The sequence below is a fragment of the Drosophila nasuta genome, chromosome 2R, assembly GCF_023558535.2.
Source record: "Drosophila nasuta strain 15112-1781.00 chromosome 2R, ASM2355853v1, whole genome shotgun sequence".
NCBI classification, from domain to species: domain Eukaryota; kingdom Metazoa; phylum Arthropoda; class Insecta; order Diptera; family Drosophilidae; genus Drosophila; species Drosophila nasuta.
In genome coordinates this window covers 13,565,570-13,584,240 of record NC_083456.1, presented here as the reverse complement: position 1 = coordinate 13,584,240, position 18,671 = coordinate 13,565,570, and the positions used below count along the sequence as shown (strand labels likewise).

General features: G+C 40.3%; 7 protein-coding genes across 8 annotated transcripts; 4 read left to right on the top strand and 3 right to left on the bottom strand.

The window, feature by feature from the left end:
• Positions 1-191: 191 nt before the first annotated feature.
• On the top strand, positions 192-2,266 carry LOC132786781 (uncharacterized). The gene is made up of 2 exons (XM_060793436.1): positions 192-456; positions 586-2,266. Exon 2 carries the CDS (start codon positions 748-750, stop codon positions 2,086-2,088), a length of 1,341 nt encoding a protein of 446 aa, XP_060649419.1. The 5' UTR covers positions 192-456; positions 586-747; the 3' UTR covers positions 2,089-2,266.
• A 170-nt stretch (positions 2,267-2,436) lies between these two features.
• LOC132786786 (uncharacterized) lies at positions 2,437-3,035 on the top strand. Its single transcript, XM_060793442.1, has 2 exons — positions 2,437-2,834; positions 2,891-3,035. The coding sequence occupies exons 1-2, from the start codon at positions 2,524-2,526 to the stop codon at positions 3,015-3,017; spliced, it is 438 nt and encodes a 145-aa protein (XP_060649425.1). The 5' UTR covers positions 2,437-2,523; the 3' UTR covers positions 3,018-3,035.
• An 89-nt stretch (positions 3,036-3,124) lies between these two features.
• On the top strand, positions 3,125-6,391 carry LOC132786777 (ADAM 17-like protease). 2 transcript variants are annotated; one of them, XM_060793429.1, is made up of 9 exons: positions 3,125-3,265; positions 3,333-3,572; positions 3,637-4,067; positions 4,127-4,321; positions 4,425-4,563; positions 4,969-5,204; positions 5,261-5,930; positions 5,993-6,155; positions 6,215-6,391. In XM_060793429.1, exons 1-9 carry the CDS (start codon positions 3,187-3,189, stop codon positions 6,255-6,257), a joined length of 2,196 nt encoding a protein of 731 aa, XP_060649412.1. In that variant the 5' UTR covers positions 3,125-3,186; the 3' UTR covers positions 6,258-6,391. The 2 variants fall into 2 exon arrangements, with proteins under 2 accessions (XP_060649412.1, XP_060649413.1); XM_060793430.1 differs by lacking the exons at positions 4,425-4,563; positions 5,261-5,930; positions 5,993-6,155; positions 6,215-6,391 and having other exon boundaries at positions 4,969-5,136.
• Positions 6,392-6,534: 143 nt separating this feature from the next.
• Positions 6,535-7,453, bottom strand: LOC132786784 (nucleoplasmin-like protein). Its single transcript, XM_060793439.1, has 4 exons — positions 7,327-7,453; positions 7,037-7,182; positions 6,799-6,960; positions 6,535-6,737 (listed from the first exon to the last, which is right to left on the bottom strand). Exons 1-4 carry the CDS (start codon positions 7,346-7,348, stop codon positions 6,603-6,605), a joined length of 465 nt encoding a protein of 154 aa, XP_060649422.1. The 5' UTR covers positions 7,349-7,453; the 3' UTR covers positions 6,535-6,602.
• A 245-nt stretch (positions 7,454-7,698) lies between these two features.
• Positions 7,699-13,729, top strand: LOC132786785 (nucleoplasmin-like protein). Its single transcript, XM_060793441.1, has 3 exons — positions 7,699-7,853; positions 8,116-8,252; positions 12,947-13,729. The coding sequence occupies exons 1-3, from the start codon at positions 7,832-7,834 to the stop codon at positions 13,244-13,246; spliced, it is 459 nt and encodes a 152-aa protein (XP_060649424.1). The 5' UTR covers positions 7,699-7,831; the 3' UTR covers positions 13,247-13,729.
• On the bottom strand, positions 8,789-12,110 carry LOC132786779 (sodium-independent sulfate anion transporter). The gene is made up of 8 exons (XM_060793434.1): positions 12,028-12,110; positions 10,919-11,218; positions 10,522-10,862; positions 10,154-10,463; positions 9,786-10,088; positions 9,575-9,720; positions 9,250-9,429; positions 8,789-9,181 (listed from the first exon to the last, which is right to left on the bottom strand). The coding sequence occupies exons 1-8, from the start codon at positions 12,041-12,043 to the stop codon at positions 8,969-8,971; spliced, it is 1,809 nt and encodes a 602-aa protein (XP_060649417.1). The 5' UTR covers positions 12,044-12,110; the 3' UTR covers positions 8,789-8,968.
• A 13-nt stretch (positions 13,730-13,742) lies between the features above and the next one.
• LOC132786780 (4-hydroxybutyrate coenzyme A transferase) lies at positions 13,743-18,455 on the bottom strand. Its single transcript, XM_060793435.1, has 6 exons — positions 18,196-18,455; positions 17,848-18,093; positions 14,962-15,354; positions 14,489-14,893; positions 14,166-14,432; positions 13,743-14,100 (listed from the first exon to the last, which is right to left on the bottom strand). Exons 2-6 carry the CDS (start codon positions 18,023-18,025, stop codon positions 13,913-13,915), a joined length of 1,431 nt encoding a protein of 476 aa, XP_060649418.1. The 5' UTR covers positions 18,026-18,093; positions 18,196-18,455; the 3' UTR covers positions 13,743-13,912.
• Positions 18,456-18,671: the final 216 nt, after the last annotated feature.

The following is an 18,671-nucleotide window of genomic DNA, read 5'->3' as shown; positions in this document are numbered from 1 at the left end:
ATATTAATATAGGCTTTCTTTTTTAAAACGCATAATCGATACTTAAGTCTATGATTGGCAACAACCAATTATTTACAGTTTGGCCTTAATAAATCTAATAGTCACTTATTTACTCGCTGTAAAATCTATTCGATAGCAAGTGTTTACGATTTGTCGATAAGCAGTAGGTGAGATACATAGCAGTTAACGAGTTGGCAGTTCGCGTTCATGGCATGAGAGTGAGAGGGGAAAACAACGCAACTTTTTTGCTGTATTATTAAAAGAAAAGAAAACAAAAACATTAAAGTTAATTTGATCGTTACAACAATTAAAACAACGTAGACATAAACAACGCACTCCTTCAACGCAAGCAAAAGCAATCGCCGCACAATTTGCCAGCCATAATAATGTAGCAGCTGCTTCTAGCAAACTGTTTTTCTGCTGTTGTTGTTCCTGCTGTTGTGGTTGTGGAGTAAGGTAAAATTATATTAGACTGGCCAAGAAAACAAGACGCGCTAGGTTTGCTGTCTATTAAAAACCTCCCAGTGTATTTTTGTGTGTATTGTGCTAATTTTCGTTTCGTTTCTTTCGCTGTCGATTAAAAAGGGAGCCCGCTGTTGCTGCCAACGGACGATCGACAACTAACTGCAATAGAACATTTAATTCCCCACGAAATTCAGCGCGCCTCGTTGAGCTCATTGTTCTGTGACTGTGACATCGTTTTGCCCCGGCATTTTAGCCAGCAGCTGCGTAGCTAAGTAGCTAAAAATGGAGTGGACTAGGGAGAAGACATTGCTGCTGATCAACGAGTATAGACAGCGACGTGGACTGTGGGACATGACATGCGACGAGTATCGCAAGAAGGATGTTAAACAACGACTTTTGAACGAAGTTAGCGAAGTGCTTGGCGGCAACATCGCAATTCCTGAATTGGAGAAGAAATTTCACACATTACGCACACAATACCATCGTGAGATAAGTCGCATGAAACGCAAGGAACCCTACAATTCCAAGTGGTTTGGCTTCAAGAATCTCGTCTTTCTAAGCTCACCGTATGCGTGTCGCTCCACCAAAAGTCGCTTGAAAACCGATCTACAACTCCAAGAGAACCCCGCAATACAAAAGTACGTGTTAGGCGAGGTATCAACAACGGGAACCGCGGTTCCCGTAGAGAGCAGCAACACTATGAACGATGAATACATCATAACGCCGCGAAAATCGCACGCAAGCAGTCGAGCACAGGAGTTAGAGAAGTTGATAGAGGAGACGACCAAAGATGTGGACGATATCGATGATGATGGTGAGCCTGGTGGCGGCGTTGAGGACGATGTCGACACAAAGCCCAAACTGAGCAAAGAGATCAGCGGCACATACGTGCACATCAATGAGGACGAGACCGAAGCACTCGAGACGCATCACCACCAACAGCAGCATCAACATCAACAGCAGCATCACCATCAACAACAACAGTCTATGTTGGAGCTGCATCACACGTCCAACACTGTGGAAGCGGTTAGTTTTCAGGCCAACGAAAGCGGGGAACTGCACTATCAATCAACGCCAATGGCTGCGACTGCCGGAGGTAATGGAAACGGCTCCGCGGCGGTGCATGTGATGCCCACACGTATCATCAAGATACAAAGACGCGATACGTCCAGCCAAGAGAACGGTTACTACGAGGAGCAGTCTACACAGCATCAGTTGCATGCGCCGCCGGCTAAACGCATCTATTTTGATCCCAATAGCAGTCACAGCACCACAATTCTATCCACATCCACACTAGCAGCGGCAGGCACACAAAATGGCAACGCCAGTAATGTGTTGACAACGACAGCCGCATCCGGCGTAGCGGGCGGCACATTGCGTCTGCCGCGTGTTAATGCCATAGTCAATACGACGCTGTCACCGCCAAAGCCGGCCAGTTCTCCAATACCGCCTGCTGCTCAGGCTGGCTCAATTGTTAGCCAGCTGCGTGATGAGTTCTCCACGTACGGCGAATACGTGGCCAATGAGATGCGTGCCATCAACAACAGGGAGGTGCTGATCGCACTGAAGCACAAGATAAACACGGCCATATTCGAGGCAAATATGGCCGAGTTGCAGAAATGAAGAATGCCGGAAGAATTCACAATTGTTTTCGACATGCCGACTATTTAATATCCTGACGGAGAGAAGACAACATATTGACAAATGTAAATTTTCGAAACTGTCTTTTTTAATACATTATTGATGTGTACACTCTGCTAGGCTATTAATATAATTAATAAACTCAAGTTTTTAGCGAGAATTTAGTCGTAAGTTTAATGTTCAATTTACCCTCCCCAGTAATTGTAAAGTTTTTGTTTTAACCTGTTTTTTAAATATGTAAATTTACATAGATTCACAACAAAAATATGTATGTATGTATGTATCGACGATTTGATTCAATAAGCCAAATATAAAGTTTAGTAGAATCCAAATATAAAACATATTAAATCGTTTGCTTATTAAGCAGGCCTAAAAATTAAACTTCGTTTTCAGAAATTTTCCAAATTCTTGTGTAAAATGCGTAATAATCCAATTTGTGAAACCATAACTAATTTACCGGTGAAATTTGACATTGAGAAACTTGCTGCCGAATTCAAGCCAAGAGACAAAAAACAGAATGTCGAACAAACTAAATCACCCAGAGATTTTCTTAGTACACCCGATAATAATTGGGTCGTCTTGCCCATGTTTAAAAATCATTTGGACCACTTGAAGCCAATTATATCGTGTCGTACCAACAAATATATGCGTTGTCGCTATAGAAAATTTCTTAATAATGTGCCTGACAGCTACGTGAATATCACTGTTTACGGTAGCACCCTCAGCAAGTGTGTCAACTGTGTTTTTCATTTAACTGATAGATTTTAATTAAATGCGTTTTTAGCCAACCCTATCCGAGAAGAAAATCACTTACTGGACAATTTTATGGCGTGGACTTTAAATTAGCGCCTGTCCCCGCCTCGGCTGATCCACGTGGTGCCTTGGGAGGACGAACCGACAAAAAACATTAAACCAAGACAAACTGCATTTTAATTGAGCGCCAAGAGTGTTATCGTTATCGGACTACAATAAATATCGTACAGATACAGACTAGAAATCGACAGCAATTGGGCAACCCTAAAAGCACAAAAAGGGTAGCACGGGCATTTGGCAACACTGCTCGATCAATTGAGACGAAAAATGTTTACAAAATGCATTAATTGTTGTGGCTCAATAATTATTTACGTTTTATTCGCATGTCTGCTGGTCGAAAATTGTGGCAAGTAGCAAATTAGAGATACTAAATAGTACAGTGACAATAAATAATATGAGTTTTTCATATATAGTTGCGTTGAAACGGACACTGCGCCACTACGAAGTTTTCCACAAAGATGATGTTGTGCACAGAATTGTCAAGCGAGGTGCTAAACAAAGTAGTAACCCCTACAACACGATTAAAGAGCTTGAGTTCAAGACGCTGGGCAAGAATTTTCGTGTAATTCTGCATCCACATCGCGATGTGTTGCACAGCAAGTTCCGTGCCTACGCTGTGGATGCGGATGGCAATGAGACTGTAGTGCACTTGGGTAAGCCAAGCAGAGAGGGGGGAGTATTGCTGTTCTATAACTCGAAAATACACAATTATTGCAGACCATGACAACTTTTATACGGGTCGCGTCTTTGGCGAACTGGAATCCTCAGTGCGAGCTCACATTGAGGATGGCACACTGACCATGTCCATTGAACTGCCCGAAGAAACTTACCACATTGAGCCTTCCTGGCGCCATTTGCCCACAGCGAAGAAACATACAATGGTGGCCTACAAAACTTCCGATGTTAAACTCAATCAACATGACGCACAAGGTATTGTGCCCAAGACTTGTGGGTATATTAAAGAGGGACGCGAATTGGAGAGCAATGATATTGATGGCAACGCTGAGCATTTGGCCCGCGAGAAACGACAGGCGGATCAATATGAATATACTCCGACCAAAACGCGTTGTCCGCTGCTGTTGGTCGCCGACTATCGCTTCTTTCAGGAAATGGGCGGTGGCAACACCAAGACAACCATCAACTACTTAGTAAGCGAAGAGAATTCCAAGCTCTTTGTATTGTAATTACAAATCTTGTATTTTTGTAGATAAGTCTCATTGATCGCGTACATAAGATCTATAATGATACCGTGTGGCAGGATAGATCCGATCAGGAGGGCTTCAAAGGCATGGGATTTGTGATCAAAAAGATTGTGGTGCACTCGGAGCCAACCCGTCTGCGTGGTGGCGAAGCCCATTACAATATGATACGCGAGAAATGGGATGTGCGCAATCTGCTTGAGGTAAGTCTGGTATTAGGAAAGTTTATTAATAATTGAAAGTAGCGCTAAATCGCCTAACTACAACTGCTAATTTGTCTTGTCTCCCATACTGAAATTGCTGTAGGTCTTTTCACGGGAATACAGTCATAAAGACTTTTGTTTAGCTCATCTCTTTACCGACCTCAAGTTCGAAGGTGGCATTTTAGGCTTGGCTTACGTTGGGTCGCCACGCCGTAATTCTGTGGGTGGCATATGCACACCAGGTTGCTTATCTTCTTTAGCCCTAAACATACAAAATCATTATTATCATTTGGCTTAGCTTACCAATTTCTTTTGATTTGTAGTCCTCTTATTTGGTTCATTTATTTCAGTTTCTTAGGAGTTTTATCTGACATGAAAGTGCTATTAATTGTTTATCTAATGTAAATTGATTCTTAGGATCAATAAATATCATTATCATTTATGATAAACCATTTGTGCTTCCTTAGCTTTGATTTCATTTGTATTCCACGTCATTTTGTGATTTCTTTTCCGGTTCAGCCATATATTATTATTTATGTTAAAAAGTACCTTAGGATTGATTTGATTTGTAGTTATTTTATTCATATTTTTTAAGTAACCCTTTAGCATATCTAATATTCTTTACTCTTTACTCATTCCAACTTAAGAGTACTTCAAGAATGGCTACACGCTCTACTTGAACTCCGGCTTGAGCAGCTCTCGCAATCATTATGGACAGCGCGTCATTACACGCGAAGCTGACCTGGTAACTGCTCATGAGTTTGGACACAACTGGGGATCGGAACATGATCCCGACATACCTGAATGCTCACCCAGTGCCTCCCAAGGTGGCAGCTTCTTGATGTACACATATTCCGTTAGCGGCTATGATGTCAACAACAAGGTATGCACAGTAACAACAATATGAAATATTTAGCTAAATATTCCTTTTTTACGTAGAAATTTTCACCCTGTTCGCTGCGCTCCATACGCAAAGTGCTGCAGGCGAAGTCTGGACGCTGCTTCTCGGAGCCCGAGGAATCATTCTGTGGCAATCTGCGCGTCGAGGGCGACGAGCAATGCGATGCCGGTCTGCTGGGCACCGAGGACAATGATTCGTGTTGCGACAAGAACTGCAAGCTGCGACGCAATCAGGGCGCCATGTGCAGTGACAAGAACTCACCGTGCTGTCAGAACTGTCAGTTTATGCCAGCGGCGATGAAATGTCGCGACGCTCAATATGCCACCTGTGAGCAGGAGGCACGTTGCACTGGCTCACATGCCGAGTGCCCTAAATCACCGGCCATGGCCGATGGCACCATATGCCAGGAGCGTGGCCAGTGTCGCAATGGCAAATGTGTGCCGTACTGTGAGACACAGGGATTGCAGAGTTGCATGTGCGACATCATTGCGGATGCCTGCAAACGTTGCTGTCGCATGAGCATAAATGAGACTTGCTTCCCCGTGGAACCGCCAGATGTGCTACCCGATGGCACACCGTGCATCACGGGCTTTTGCAACAAGGGCGTCTGCGAGAAGACCATACAGGATGTGGTCGAGCGCTTTTGGGACATCATTGAAGAGATCAATGTAGCCAAGACACTACGTTTTCTCAAGGACAACATAGTCAGTAAGTATACGAAGTAAATTCTTTATTTGCTTATGTATTTAATGATTTTTATACTCCACCAGTGGCTGTGGTGATGGTGACTGCAGTATTTTGGATTCCTGTAAGCTGCGCCATCTCTTATTTCGATCGCAAGAAACTGCGCCATGAGATGAAACAAATTGAGTGGAGTCAGAAATTGGATCTCATACATCCCAGTGACGAGAGACGTCGTGTCATTCACATACGGTGCGTCAATTGATTATTGTTTAAAATGAGTTGATTACATATCAAATTACTAATTGCAGCGTTCCACGCCAGAAGATCTCGGTGGCGCGATCTTGTAATTAACATATAGAACGCTTGGTGGTCGCCGACATTGTTTTATCTTCCGTGAGCATTCTTCTCAAAACTGCCACAATTATTTTACATATATTAAGTATAACAAATTGACATACATAATAATGAATAAAATTCCCAAATAATATAGCTACTACAGTAATGAATTCAATGTGTTGATCACAAAATAATTAACTTTTTGTTATGGATTGTTTGGATTTTTGTTTTTTATTCATACGTTACCAAAAATATGTTTTTTGTTTCATACTGTTAACATTGTTATGATTGATTTTGTTTTTCCGTTGTGTTTGTTATTTTTAATTAGCTTACTGATTGTTGTAGTTATATATTTTCTTATTACTTCTTTTTATTGCTCTTTCCATTTGTCTGTGGCGAAGCTTCCTCATCCAGCTCCAATTCGCTTTCGTCTTCCTCATCCGAATACTCCTCGTACATATTAACATCCTCGTATTCGCCCAAGTTCATCTCAGACTACAGATATGAAAGTTACAATTATACATTATCTGTATGAATTTGAGCAATATAATATTACCTTGCCACACACATAGACGGGCCCCGTGCCTTGGACAAGCTTGAATGTGACGGAACCATTTGGGAATTCAACATTTGGACGCAACGAGCGGGTTTCGCCCACCTTCAAGACGGCAATAGGAATTTTAACTATCTTCTTACTCTCATTTTCTTGTGTTTCCGCCTGGAAAGAAGGGATACAGAACATAATATTCGTCAGTGTTTTTCCTCACTTGAAAAAGTATCGATATTAAAAATACCTGTATGACATTGAATTCGCCTGATTTTGCCTCGGGGCCAAGGGAAATCTGTTTAATAATCAGTTTGTATGAGTGCACCAAATACTCTTCTGCCACTTCCGGCACAGCAAACTGGGCAATTGGCTCCTTTTCGCTGAGGGTTACACCTAAAACAAGATCAAATGTAAAGATTACTTATGCTCATATTACTTAGGACTATACTTGGTTTTGCCGGCAACAAAGCCGACCCACCAAAAGCACTTACAGTACTTAAGGCGGATGCTAGATTTGATATTACAACAAATGCTTACCGTAAAACGATTCAGACTCCATTTGTTTGCTTTAAAATAACGCTGTTGTACAGTCAATTAGAGAAGTTAATGAAAACTTGCACTTTTCACACGTGCCCGTACAATGGCGATTGTTAAATAAGAGTGACCGCACATTAAATTTCGGTAATGTACTATTTTGCGTGCATAAATATACCCTAAATATACTAAATAGCTAATACTAAATAGCTGAAAAATTATTTTAATGGACTAATGGGCAGCTCAAACTATAAATTTCATATTTAAACCGAGATACTTAAAGTATGCTATTTAAGCCCATAAATAGGTTCATAAAAATACTTATTTTAAATGAACATTTTGTTAATAGCCTCTAGTCTGGTAACCCTATTTGAATATTTGTGGGCATTGTGTCATCTCTATTTCGCGCTGCATCCCTAGTTGGTAGCTTCCATTTTGCAAAAGTTTTTGCTCAACACGTGCTCGCCGCTTGAATTTAAACGTTTAAACCTTCAAATTCGTAATTATAATGGCGGAAGAATCATTCTATGGTAACTATTAATTATCGACTTGCCGCCAATTTGTCTAACACATGTGTCCAATAAGTTACAAGTAGATGTAATTGTAATTTGCTGGTGCAACGTTGCCGGGTGCCGGCATTTTTATTCAAGGTTGCGACGGCGAGACAGTTTACCCGTATACGCACGCACACATAAAGGCACGCAATATGCGTGTGTGTATATGTAAATGTACACACAAGTGCGAATATAATTTTTTTGTGTGTTTTAATCCGCAATACGTATCAATTTGCAGGAGTCACCCTGACCGCAGAGGAGAACACCGAAACTTGGGACTTTGTCGATGAGGATTATTCGCGCGGCCAAAAGCTCGTTATCAAGCAAGTGCTGCTTGGTGCTGAGGCTAAGGATAATGAGTTCAATGTAGTCGAGGTAAGTGCTTGTACATATGTTGGTGTGGGGGTTCTCTTTTTTTTATATCGCTTCCAGGGCCGGAAAAATGTACCGGTTTTGTTGTATTTGATGCAAGCACGCGCAGCATTTGTTTGTGGCATAGGGTAATTTTGTCTGTATCTGTAAAGCGCGCCCTTTGTCTGATAGCTGTGCGCTTGTGACGTCACAAATGGGTTTTACATATGATGATATACCTATTGCACACCCTACAATAAAACTTGATACATTTTACCAAATAGAACATTTACAATAAAATGATTGCAACGTATAATCTCCCTTTTCTACAAATATTATAGTCAAATTGCAGTAATTACAACTACATTTAATATAAATGCATAACTTATAAAAAAAAAGGTTGACTCAAAATTAATGGTATCTTTTTATGTTGAAAAGATGAAAGGGATCACAACTTATTTTAACCAGCAATTAAATAGCATTATACTAGCCAAGGGGAGAAACTACTAAAACTTAAAGGCAGCATTTTAATATTATGCTTACCCAAAAAAAAATCACTTTATTTTCCATTTTTTTTTTTTTTTTTTTGTATTCAAATTCAATTTAAAAAGTGTATGTTACAAAAAACAACAATATCAGGTGCTTGCAGGGTGTCTTCTATTCGAGTACTCTCAAAAGCACTGAACACTGAATGCTTAACTGTACATGAATGAATGTATGCTTAAAAACAACTGTCTTTTTTATTGATTCAAGTCGCATGCAATATGAGAATCGTTGCCGCCATGTGCTGGTGGTATTGTTTCTAAAAGTTCTGAAAAGTTTTTCGTAAACTTGAACATGTTGCGCGACTTCTTGTGCAGACGGCACACGACTCCCGCTGCTGCCAAGTTCCAGTTCCAGCAAATGAGATCGCACTGCAGTAGCTTGAGATCTTCCTGTAGCGAAACAATTGTCTACAAGGCGGAGAAGACAATAAGCTTAATATGATGTTGACGGATATGTGGATGGATGAATTACTTACAGCTGCCACTGTCGCATCAATTGAATTAATCTCGGCACCTTTAATGATCACCAACGAAACATTGCCATTGCCCATGTGCCGCTCCGTCACGTGCGTGACAATTGTGATCTTCAAATATTCGGCTGCCGTGTAATCAACGCTGCCTTTGAGCTCCGCCAGACACAGTTCGATGCCATTGTGCTGAGTTTGATAAGGAGGGTAAACAAGTAATTAAGAATTCTACAGCTTAGTTTTGACTGTAATAGACCCTTCACTTATTATTTGTGTTCTTTAAAGCGCATTCATATGTCTAAAAATTGGAGAAGATTTATTTTTCTAAGCTCACCTTTTGTGTTTCAAGCTGAAACTGTGGAGTCATGCTCTTCTTCAGTATGAACAGCGCATTGACCACGATGCCAACCAACATTCCGTACTCCAGCGACCAGAAAAGACAACTCAACGCTGTAGCCAAAAAGGGCAACATATCGCGCTCTACGTAGCAACCGGAAAAGATAACAAATGAATCATCAAAGGTGATTTTTATCTATTCAACTTACTCTTGGCACGCCAAATCTCGGCAATCTTGTCGTACTCCACCATGAATAACATGGCTGCTATGATGATGGCTGCTAGAGTTGCCTTGGGAATATACGCAAATGTGGGAGTGAGAAAGGCGAGTGTCATCAGGATAAGGATGCCGGTGATGGCGCCGCCAAGTGTCGTCTGCACACCACTTGCATTGTTGACAGCCGATCTTGCGAAGGATCCAGTTATGGGCATCGAGGAGAAGAAGCTGCTGAAGACATTGCAACAGCCCAGGGCAACCATCTCCTGCGAAGCATCCACAATCTTTCCCTTGGCTGCAAAGAGAAACTCTTTTGATATAATCAAAATCTTGCTATGCAAAGCAACCAAGTTGACGCACAGAATGATTTGGCAATTGCCACGCTCTCCAAGATGCTTAGCAACGCTATTGAGGCGATCGATCCTCCGAGCTTGGAGACCATTTCGCTGAAGTTCATTGGCTCACCATCCGCATCCTGAGTTTCGAATGGCGGCACACGAACGGGTGGCAAACCGGCTTGGATTTCACCACTAATGCGAAATGGCATTTCATTGTCACCACGACTCAGCAGATAACATAACAAGATACCCACAATTACGGCCAAAACATTGCGACATAGTGACAAATATCTGTTTAACTGATGAAAGCCCCATTTAACGTCCTTCAGTTTCTATTAAAACAATGTTTTTGTCATTAAAAATACTGCACTGCACATCAACTCAACTTACTCGCATGAATAACAATACAATCATCGTACAGCAACCAAGTAAGGCATCATTCCGCCGTGTCTCTGTGATGTGTCCAAAGAAATTGATCCACGATTTGAGAAACTCGTTCGAATTACTTTGAATGCCAAAGAGATTGTTAATCTGACCACTGCCCACCGTCAAGGCAGCGGCCAGGGTAAATCCCGTCGTCACGGGTATTGAAATGAATCGCATCAAGACGCCGAGATTTAATAAGCCCAGCAACAATATCAAACAACCCGATAAAAAGCAAAGTAGCACTGCAAGATCTGGATTTCCATCGATGTGTGGATTCACCATCATCGATATAATAGCCGTGGGACCTTGTACCAAATCAAAGATTAAAGAATATTGCTTTCGTATGAACGCAGATACTTACCCACTGTGATGTCCTTGCAGGTGCCAAAGAAGATGTACGTAAAGCTGCCCATAAAACTTGAGTACAGGCCATAAACATTCGGCAGACCAGCAACAGCTCCATAGGCAATGCCTTGGGCGACAGCTGTGAGACCTACCGTCAAACCAGCCACAATGTCATCTATCAGATATTTCGCCTTGTATTTGGGCAGCCAAGTGCAGATGGGCAACTTTCGCTTTATACTATCCGTGCTGCAACAATTCTTGGCCTTGGCATTAATGGCGCCACAAACGTTTGGGAGGCGTTCATGATAAAGTTCATCTGCAGGCGAATAGGAAAAATACTTGAACCAGAAAATAATGATTGGGATCTTATCTAGCTCAGTTGACAATTATATTTATATAGTACATATCATAGCATATGTTTTATTTTATTTATTGCTTTACACTTTAGGACCACCGACACTATCTCAAGTGGGACCAAGAATTGCTTCGGGAATATTGGGAGTCTCGTGATACGTGGCCTACACAATAGATCTCCATTGCTTGATAGACCCCCCTACTTTAATCTCAAAAAAAGAAAAGAAAAAAAACGGAAACCATCTGTAAATTTCCATTGAAAGTGTCTATTTGTTTTATGAGTTTTTCGTTCATCTTCTCCGACCCTTAACGACATTTGAATACCATTTATTTATGAGGACTTTTGTTTATGATAGCGTTATGTTTATTATCACGTTATCTTCGAGACGGGTTTTGTCTAAGAAAATCTTCTGAAATTTATGAATAGTTAACTAGCATTTATTGTACTCCATTAATAAGAGACTCTTTCTGATTGTAGTTTTATAAACAATAACAATAAACGTTATTGATACCGAAATAATTTGTCAAGAGCAATTTGGCTACTTGTGAAATCATTTAACTCTTAGGATATAGAATCTTCTTTTATAATTTAACAATTTCTTGCTTCAATGCGCAACGTTTCTTTAAAATCTGCAAATATTTCACTTTCATTAAAGATTTCTCCTGTTCCGTATTGTCTGGGGATTTTTTTTTTAGAAAGTTGTCTAGTAATTTTTTTTATTTACATGATACTTGAAGATTATTAAACACTTATGAAATACTCGAACGCACCGTCATAGTCGCACATATTTGCGAATCTTTCTTTGTAAGCGAAGTACTTTGGATGAAGTAAAACCCTTGAACACAAATTGACTCTTTTTCAAAGATTATTTTTTATTATAAATGTATATTATGTATTATTTTTATTTGTTTAAGTAGAGTTCGCGTTAACTTGTTGAATGTAGCACGCGCTTGGCACTTGCAAATTGAAAAATTGAATGTAAAACGTAAAACTTCCGCAAGCGTAGGATTTAATAAGCCGGTTGATGGTTGATGTTGTCTCTGCGACTGCAGACCAACGAATGGCCCGGGAAGAATTCGTAAGCGCCGTTATTAGGTCGTGTTTACCGCTGTTGCCCGATGTCCGCTGTCATCGCGACTCACTTGAGTGGAATAACTGATTTTGAATAGATATCGCCGTTGGAAGTGTGACAGTGATATGTATTCGCTGCGATTAATCTGATAATTCACAATTCTCGTACATATTTAGTTGGAAATTCCAAATTCCAATTTTTGATAGTCAGATACAATTGCATGATGCATTATATCAACTTAGTATTGAACTCTTGAAGGTCTATTTATATCAGAGATAAGTGCGTTTTGTTCAGCTTAATGAAATCCTCTTATCAAGCCAAAAGTGAAAACCGAAACACTTGAAGAAATTATCTTGAAAAGTGTAACCCCAAAAGTAGACTTTTGAAATGCAAGGCTTATCTACATATTCATTCATTCATGATGAAGAACAATATTTTGTTACTCTTATCTCAGACATTTTGCTGTCTGCAATCTGATTTAATTGGAATTTTGCGTTGATCTAATGGTTAACTATTTGAACGCCACTTTATCGGTTTAGAATATAATCAGTAATTGCCATTGAAAACAATTGTACATTCGCTCAGCTGTAATAAATAAACATTTCTCATATCTACAGGTGACCACAGGCAAGGACTCGATACAGATACCGATTGCTGTGCTCAAGGCCGGAGAGACGCGCGCCGTTAATCCCGATGTGGAGTTCTACGAAACAAAGGTGACATTCAAGCTAATCAAGGGCAGCGGACCCGTCTACATTCACGGCCAGACCATTAAGGATGATGTTGAGGTCGTCGACATGGAGGAGGAGGACGATGAGGATGAGCCAGAGGATGAGGAAATCGAGCACCCAAAGAAGCGCGCCAAAATTGAGCAGAATGCCGATGGCAAAAACGCCAAGAACCAGAAGAAGAAGTAAAGCATCGAGACGTTTCTAAGCTATATTTGTAGATTTTTAAAACTGTTTTAGGCCCTATATACACAATATATAATTACATACTTTACATACGAGATAAACGATGTATAACTTGAAAATGTACGTTTAGTTCCTCTTCTCAGATCCTTAAATGAAAACACCACAATTTAACAACAATCAATAATAAAACCTAATGATGATGTAATACAAACTACATACTATATGCTACTAACTCTTTAACTTTTAAGTACTATCTTTTTATAAACTAACTAAAACTGTGTAAATCCCCCCATGCATTTTTGCAAACAGTTGAGACAACGCGTATAATTGTATATAAGTACTTATTACGATAAAAGTGTAACAGTCCCCAAACTTCCGACTACATTTTCACAGCTAGACCTTAGCCACACTTTCTGTTCACATCATTTCATAAATTGGAGTATGAAACAATAAATTGTCGCCGGTATACAAAAATGATTTAAATAATATGCATGTTTTTTTTCTTATATTTTGGTTTTTATTTATCAGCTGTAGGTCAGTTTTTTATATTACCGGAATTTCAAAGAATGCATTACAAAAAAATAATATCAGCTTCGCACATATAAATTGTATCGACTGTTAGTGTAGTTCCAAAGTTGTAGATGCGTTTTTTATGACGTACGGGCATAATTAATTGGGCGATGGCATAACTCCTAATCTCTCGCAGGCGGCCTTCTCCAACGCCTCACGGTGCTTGGGGTCGGCGATTTGGATGAGCTCATACATACGCTGGCGCACATTTTTGCCAAAGAGCGAAGCGATGCCATGTTCGGTGACAACATAGTGGACATGGGCACGCGACGTGACAACACCGGCACCTGATAGAGATCACAATGTTGATTAGAATTTGTCTAGCCGGCAGGAAGTTGAATCGTTAGCTTACCGGGTTTCAGCACAGGCACAATCTTGCTCTCTCCCTTGTTGGTTGTCGAAGGCATGGCAATGATGGGCACACCCAAACCATCAAGACCTTCGGCAGCGCCACGAATGAAATCAACCTGTCCACCAAATCCGGAGTAGAAGCGTGTGCCAATTGAGTCGGAGCAAACCTGGCCAGTTAGATCGACCTCAATGCAGCTGTTGATGGCCGTCATGCGGGGCTGTTGCTTCACAATGCTCGTGTTGTTCACATAGTCAATGACCAGCATCTCTGTAAATAATCAAGAGTTGGAATTGCAGATCTTCCAATAAACTTGGTTGACTTACCAATGAAAGGATTATCGTTGACAAAGTCGTACAAGGCTTGATCGCCAATGAGGAAAGAGCCCACAATGCGTCCGCGGTGCATCTTCTTTTTGCTGTTTGTGACGCAACCTTTCTTGACCAGATCAACAACACCGTTGGCAAACATCTCGGAGTGAATGCCCAGATCCTTGTGATTGTGGAGAGCGGCAAGCACAGCGTCTGGAATGCTGCCAATGCCCATCTGCAGTGTGGCACCATCTTTTACCAGATTCTCGGCAATCAGTTTGCCAATCTTCTGCTCCACCGGCGAGATTTCACCTGTTCCATGTTGTGGCAGTTTTTCGTTGACCTCGACGGCAAAGTCAAAGTGCGATTTGTGGATGATGGAATCGCCAAAAGTACGAGGCATATTAGGATTGATTTGAGCTAAAAGCAAGAAATAATTGCGTTAGTATATAAAGAAAATTTTATAGCATTGATAGAAAAACACTTACCGACAATCTTCTTGGAGTTGAGCAGACCAGCACGCACGCAATCAACGCTGGTGCCGAGCGAGCAGAAACCATGACGATCTGGGGGCGACACATGAATGAAGGTCACATCGGGCTTGACAATCTTCTTGTAGAACAACTGAGGAATCTCGTGCAAAAAGATGGGCACATTATCGCCACGGCCCTCGGCAACAGCTTTGCGCACATTGCCGCCCATGAAGAACGAGTTGGAGCGGAAGATGTCCTTGTACTCCGGCTTGCAGTACTCGGCGGGTCCCTCAGTGTGCATGTGGCAGACCGTGATCTTCTCCAGCTTGTTGCACTTGCCATGCTGGGTCATCGCATTGAGGAGCACATTTGGAGTACCGGCAGCGCCCTGGGCGAAAACGGTATCACCTAAAAGCCAGAAAATTTATGATTTATTGATTATTAATGAATGTGAACATGTATTTGCAACAAGTGTAAGAAAAAATTATGATACCTTAACAGAATTTAATTCTCAATTACTAATAATAATAATAAATAAAATTGAGAAGCCTTGTTTTTAAGTCCCGCGATAAAAAGTTTAATCGCTCAGTGATTGATGTTGGTTCATGTCTTCGCTAAGTGTTCCCACTACATATACAAATCTGTTCCTAGTTCTATTAAACATTGTTCTAAACGACATTTTCGTTTAGCAAGGCAATTTTGTATCTATATATGAATGTATTAATACCCTGACCACAACCGGCATATACTGCTGCACGTGCTGTTTTATATTTAGACATATAGTGTAAAAATTAACATAGCTATGCCAAGAAATTGCATGCCAAAAATGCGTACAGTAAATATACGCATTAAAGTTCAAACTAGCATTATAATGTGTTTACTCAATGCGTGGTGTAAGCGATTGAACTCAAATGTAATTGAAATTAACATAAACTAATGATTAATGCATTATCTAAACTGTACTTGTAGTCACGTCTAGCGACCCTATCACGCACAGTGGGCAATATTGACTTTACGTATTTTAAAAATATTTAATTTTCAACAATATTAGCTGCGACTTCGACTGGCAAAAATTAGTATATATGTACATATATAGGTTCTGTCTGTAGGTCATTATCTATTTTTATTGCAGCCAATGCGCTCTGGCGTCAATAATCCTAAATCGTATCGCTTGAATGTGCCAACTGAAAGTGTATTCGTGTGTGTCTGCAATACACTGTATACTAACGACAAGATCACGATAAGATAAACCCTAAGTGTCATAAGTCATTAATTTAATTAAATGTCATTACCGCAAGTTCATAAATAAAGTGTTAACAACATTTTGTTGATGGCTTTACATGGATTATGTTTACTTTGCCTCAAGTTCAATACCTATCGAAATACATGGATATGTATTATATATGTGTGTGTGTTTGTTTGTTATCTGCCAAAACGTGCCATAAAAAATAATAAAAGAAAAAGAAAGAAAAAAACCAAGTCAAACAACAACAAATCTTGTCCGAAAATGAAATGACGTCGCTTCTTTAGTTCGGCGCGTGTTTGCTGAATTAGTCTAAATTTAGACAGGGTTGAATCTTTCAATATTTTATCCATTTGTCCATTGAGATGATGAAGCTATCAAAGTGCGACCAGAGTTGCAAAGCTCGCAAATGTTTGTTTTTCTTTTTTTGTGGGCGGGGCTCAACCATCATTATCGTCATCATCATCATCATCAACTAGTTTGATTATAGAAATATTTTTGTGCGTCGTCTGGCAGTCTTTTGCGTCTCTTGCGCAACTTGCCAATTGAAATTAATTAAATCAATGCTGCATTAGCACCCCACAAAAAATTTAGCAAGTGCTGCTGCTGCCGAATGTTATCAACAGAATTGTTCGCCTAATTGCTGCTCCCAATAAAATGCTAATACCCTTGTACAGTCAGCCCACCTTCTACATATTATTATTGCATAAGGCCATACTACTCACACACACATACAAGTATAACATGTTATTATATTTTGTATGTAGATAATAATGCCCTTATCAGCACAGCTGTCTGCTCGTTTTAGTCTATGGCCAGACCTGTTTTTTCTGCCGCTTCTGTATGTCTCTGAGTGTGTCAGTGTGTGTAAGCTAAGCTTTTCACTGTCAGCACACAGGGCAAAGTACAGAATATAAATACACTAGCAAGCAGATGTTATTCTGGATGTGTGTGCGTGTTCTTAATTTATTCCCCAACTAATAAAACTAAATGCATGTACATATGTATTTGTTTATCTGCATACTTGTTGTCCAAGCTGCAATCAATGTAAATAAGCGAGAAATTAGCTGCAGCTTCTGACATACATATGCATATATATGTATGTACGTCACAATTCTTTCGCTTGTTTGAAAGATTTTGATTAGCTAGCAAAGATTATGTAAGGTGCGCTTCATTATTTTTCATTCAAGGGTAGGGAGAGTGCTCATAAATAACTGATAAGTCAATTTCTGGGTCTAATCACGGTCAATCAATTGATTTCTATTGCCGGTATTGTCAATTGAGCACCCTGTAATGGCCCACTTGATATGGTGTGAGTGTTTGTGTGTGTAAACAGTTTGAATTACAATCGCCTCATTACACCAACAAACACACGCACACATGCAAACCCGCTTAATATTTGCATGACTTGTGTGCCCCTCCCTCTACATCTTGCTCTTCCTCCTGCTCGCATAACCTTAACCTGGCCGCATTTTCATTCTACTTTCTCGTTGCTCTAAGCAGAACTGTAAACGGCGCAGGGACGGAGGCGATCAACCACAACAGTGCAAACATTACATAACGAATAGAAAAATCTGGCCCCGAATTTTTTTTGCATTTCCAAGTTTCTACACCACATTTAAAAGTGAATGGCAAAGTATCAGCAATGCTCTGCTTACCAGACTTAATGCAGCTGACAGCTTCCTCGGCTGAGACAATTGGAGGCTCTCGGTCAATAGGATGGGACAACTCCTGGACATAGGTGTAGTAATTGTTGTGGGTAGCCGCAGCATTTGCGGACGCAGCAGTCAAGAATTTATTGACTTGGCCCACACGACGCGCCAGTTGTTTGCTCATGATTGCTTCCTTATTTCTTATCACTCGACTTCAAATAAATTGCGAAGGCTGCACACAAATTATGCTTCCTAGTGTAATAAGAAGCACGAATGTAGTTACGCTCAATAACAACAACTACAAAACTAGAATCGCTGTTTATCGAATGCCGGACGACTTCACAGTCAGCTTACACTTCTTTATGTTTAGTTGATTTGCCTCGGTTTCTTTAGCCCGCGTGCTCTCAGTCCAGTAGCGCGTTTACTACTGATTCGCGTGGAAAGCTTTGCCACACCACAAAAGCTCTGTGCAACGGCTCTATCCAAGTATTGTACGACAACCGCTTTTCAAATGCCCATTTAATTTGCTTTTAACATTTTGTTAAGAATTTTTTTTATGTATTTTTGTTTGAATCCAAATTTATTACAAATAGAGCAACATTGATTGACACAATTTTTAGATTGATTCGTTTTTGCGTCCAGGGTGTGACAGCAAACTACAATTCTAAATCATTCAAAGCTAGCAACCTGGTAACACTTAATATGATATTTTGGTATATTTTTAGATGGCGCGATTTGTTTTTAAAATCTCGTTAACATTTTGATATTTTTGGAAATTCTAGCCCTTTGCTAAGTTTCACCATTTTTTCTCTTTACGAAACATTTTTTAA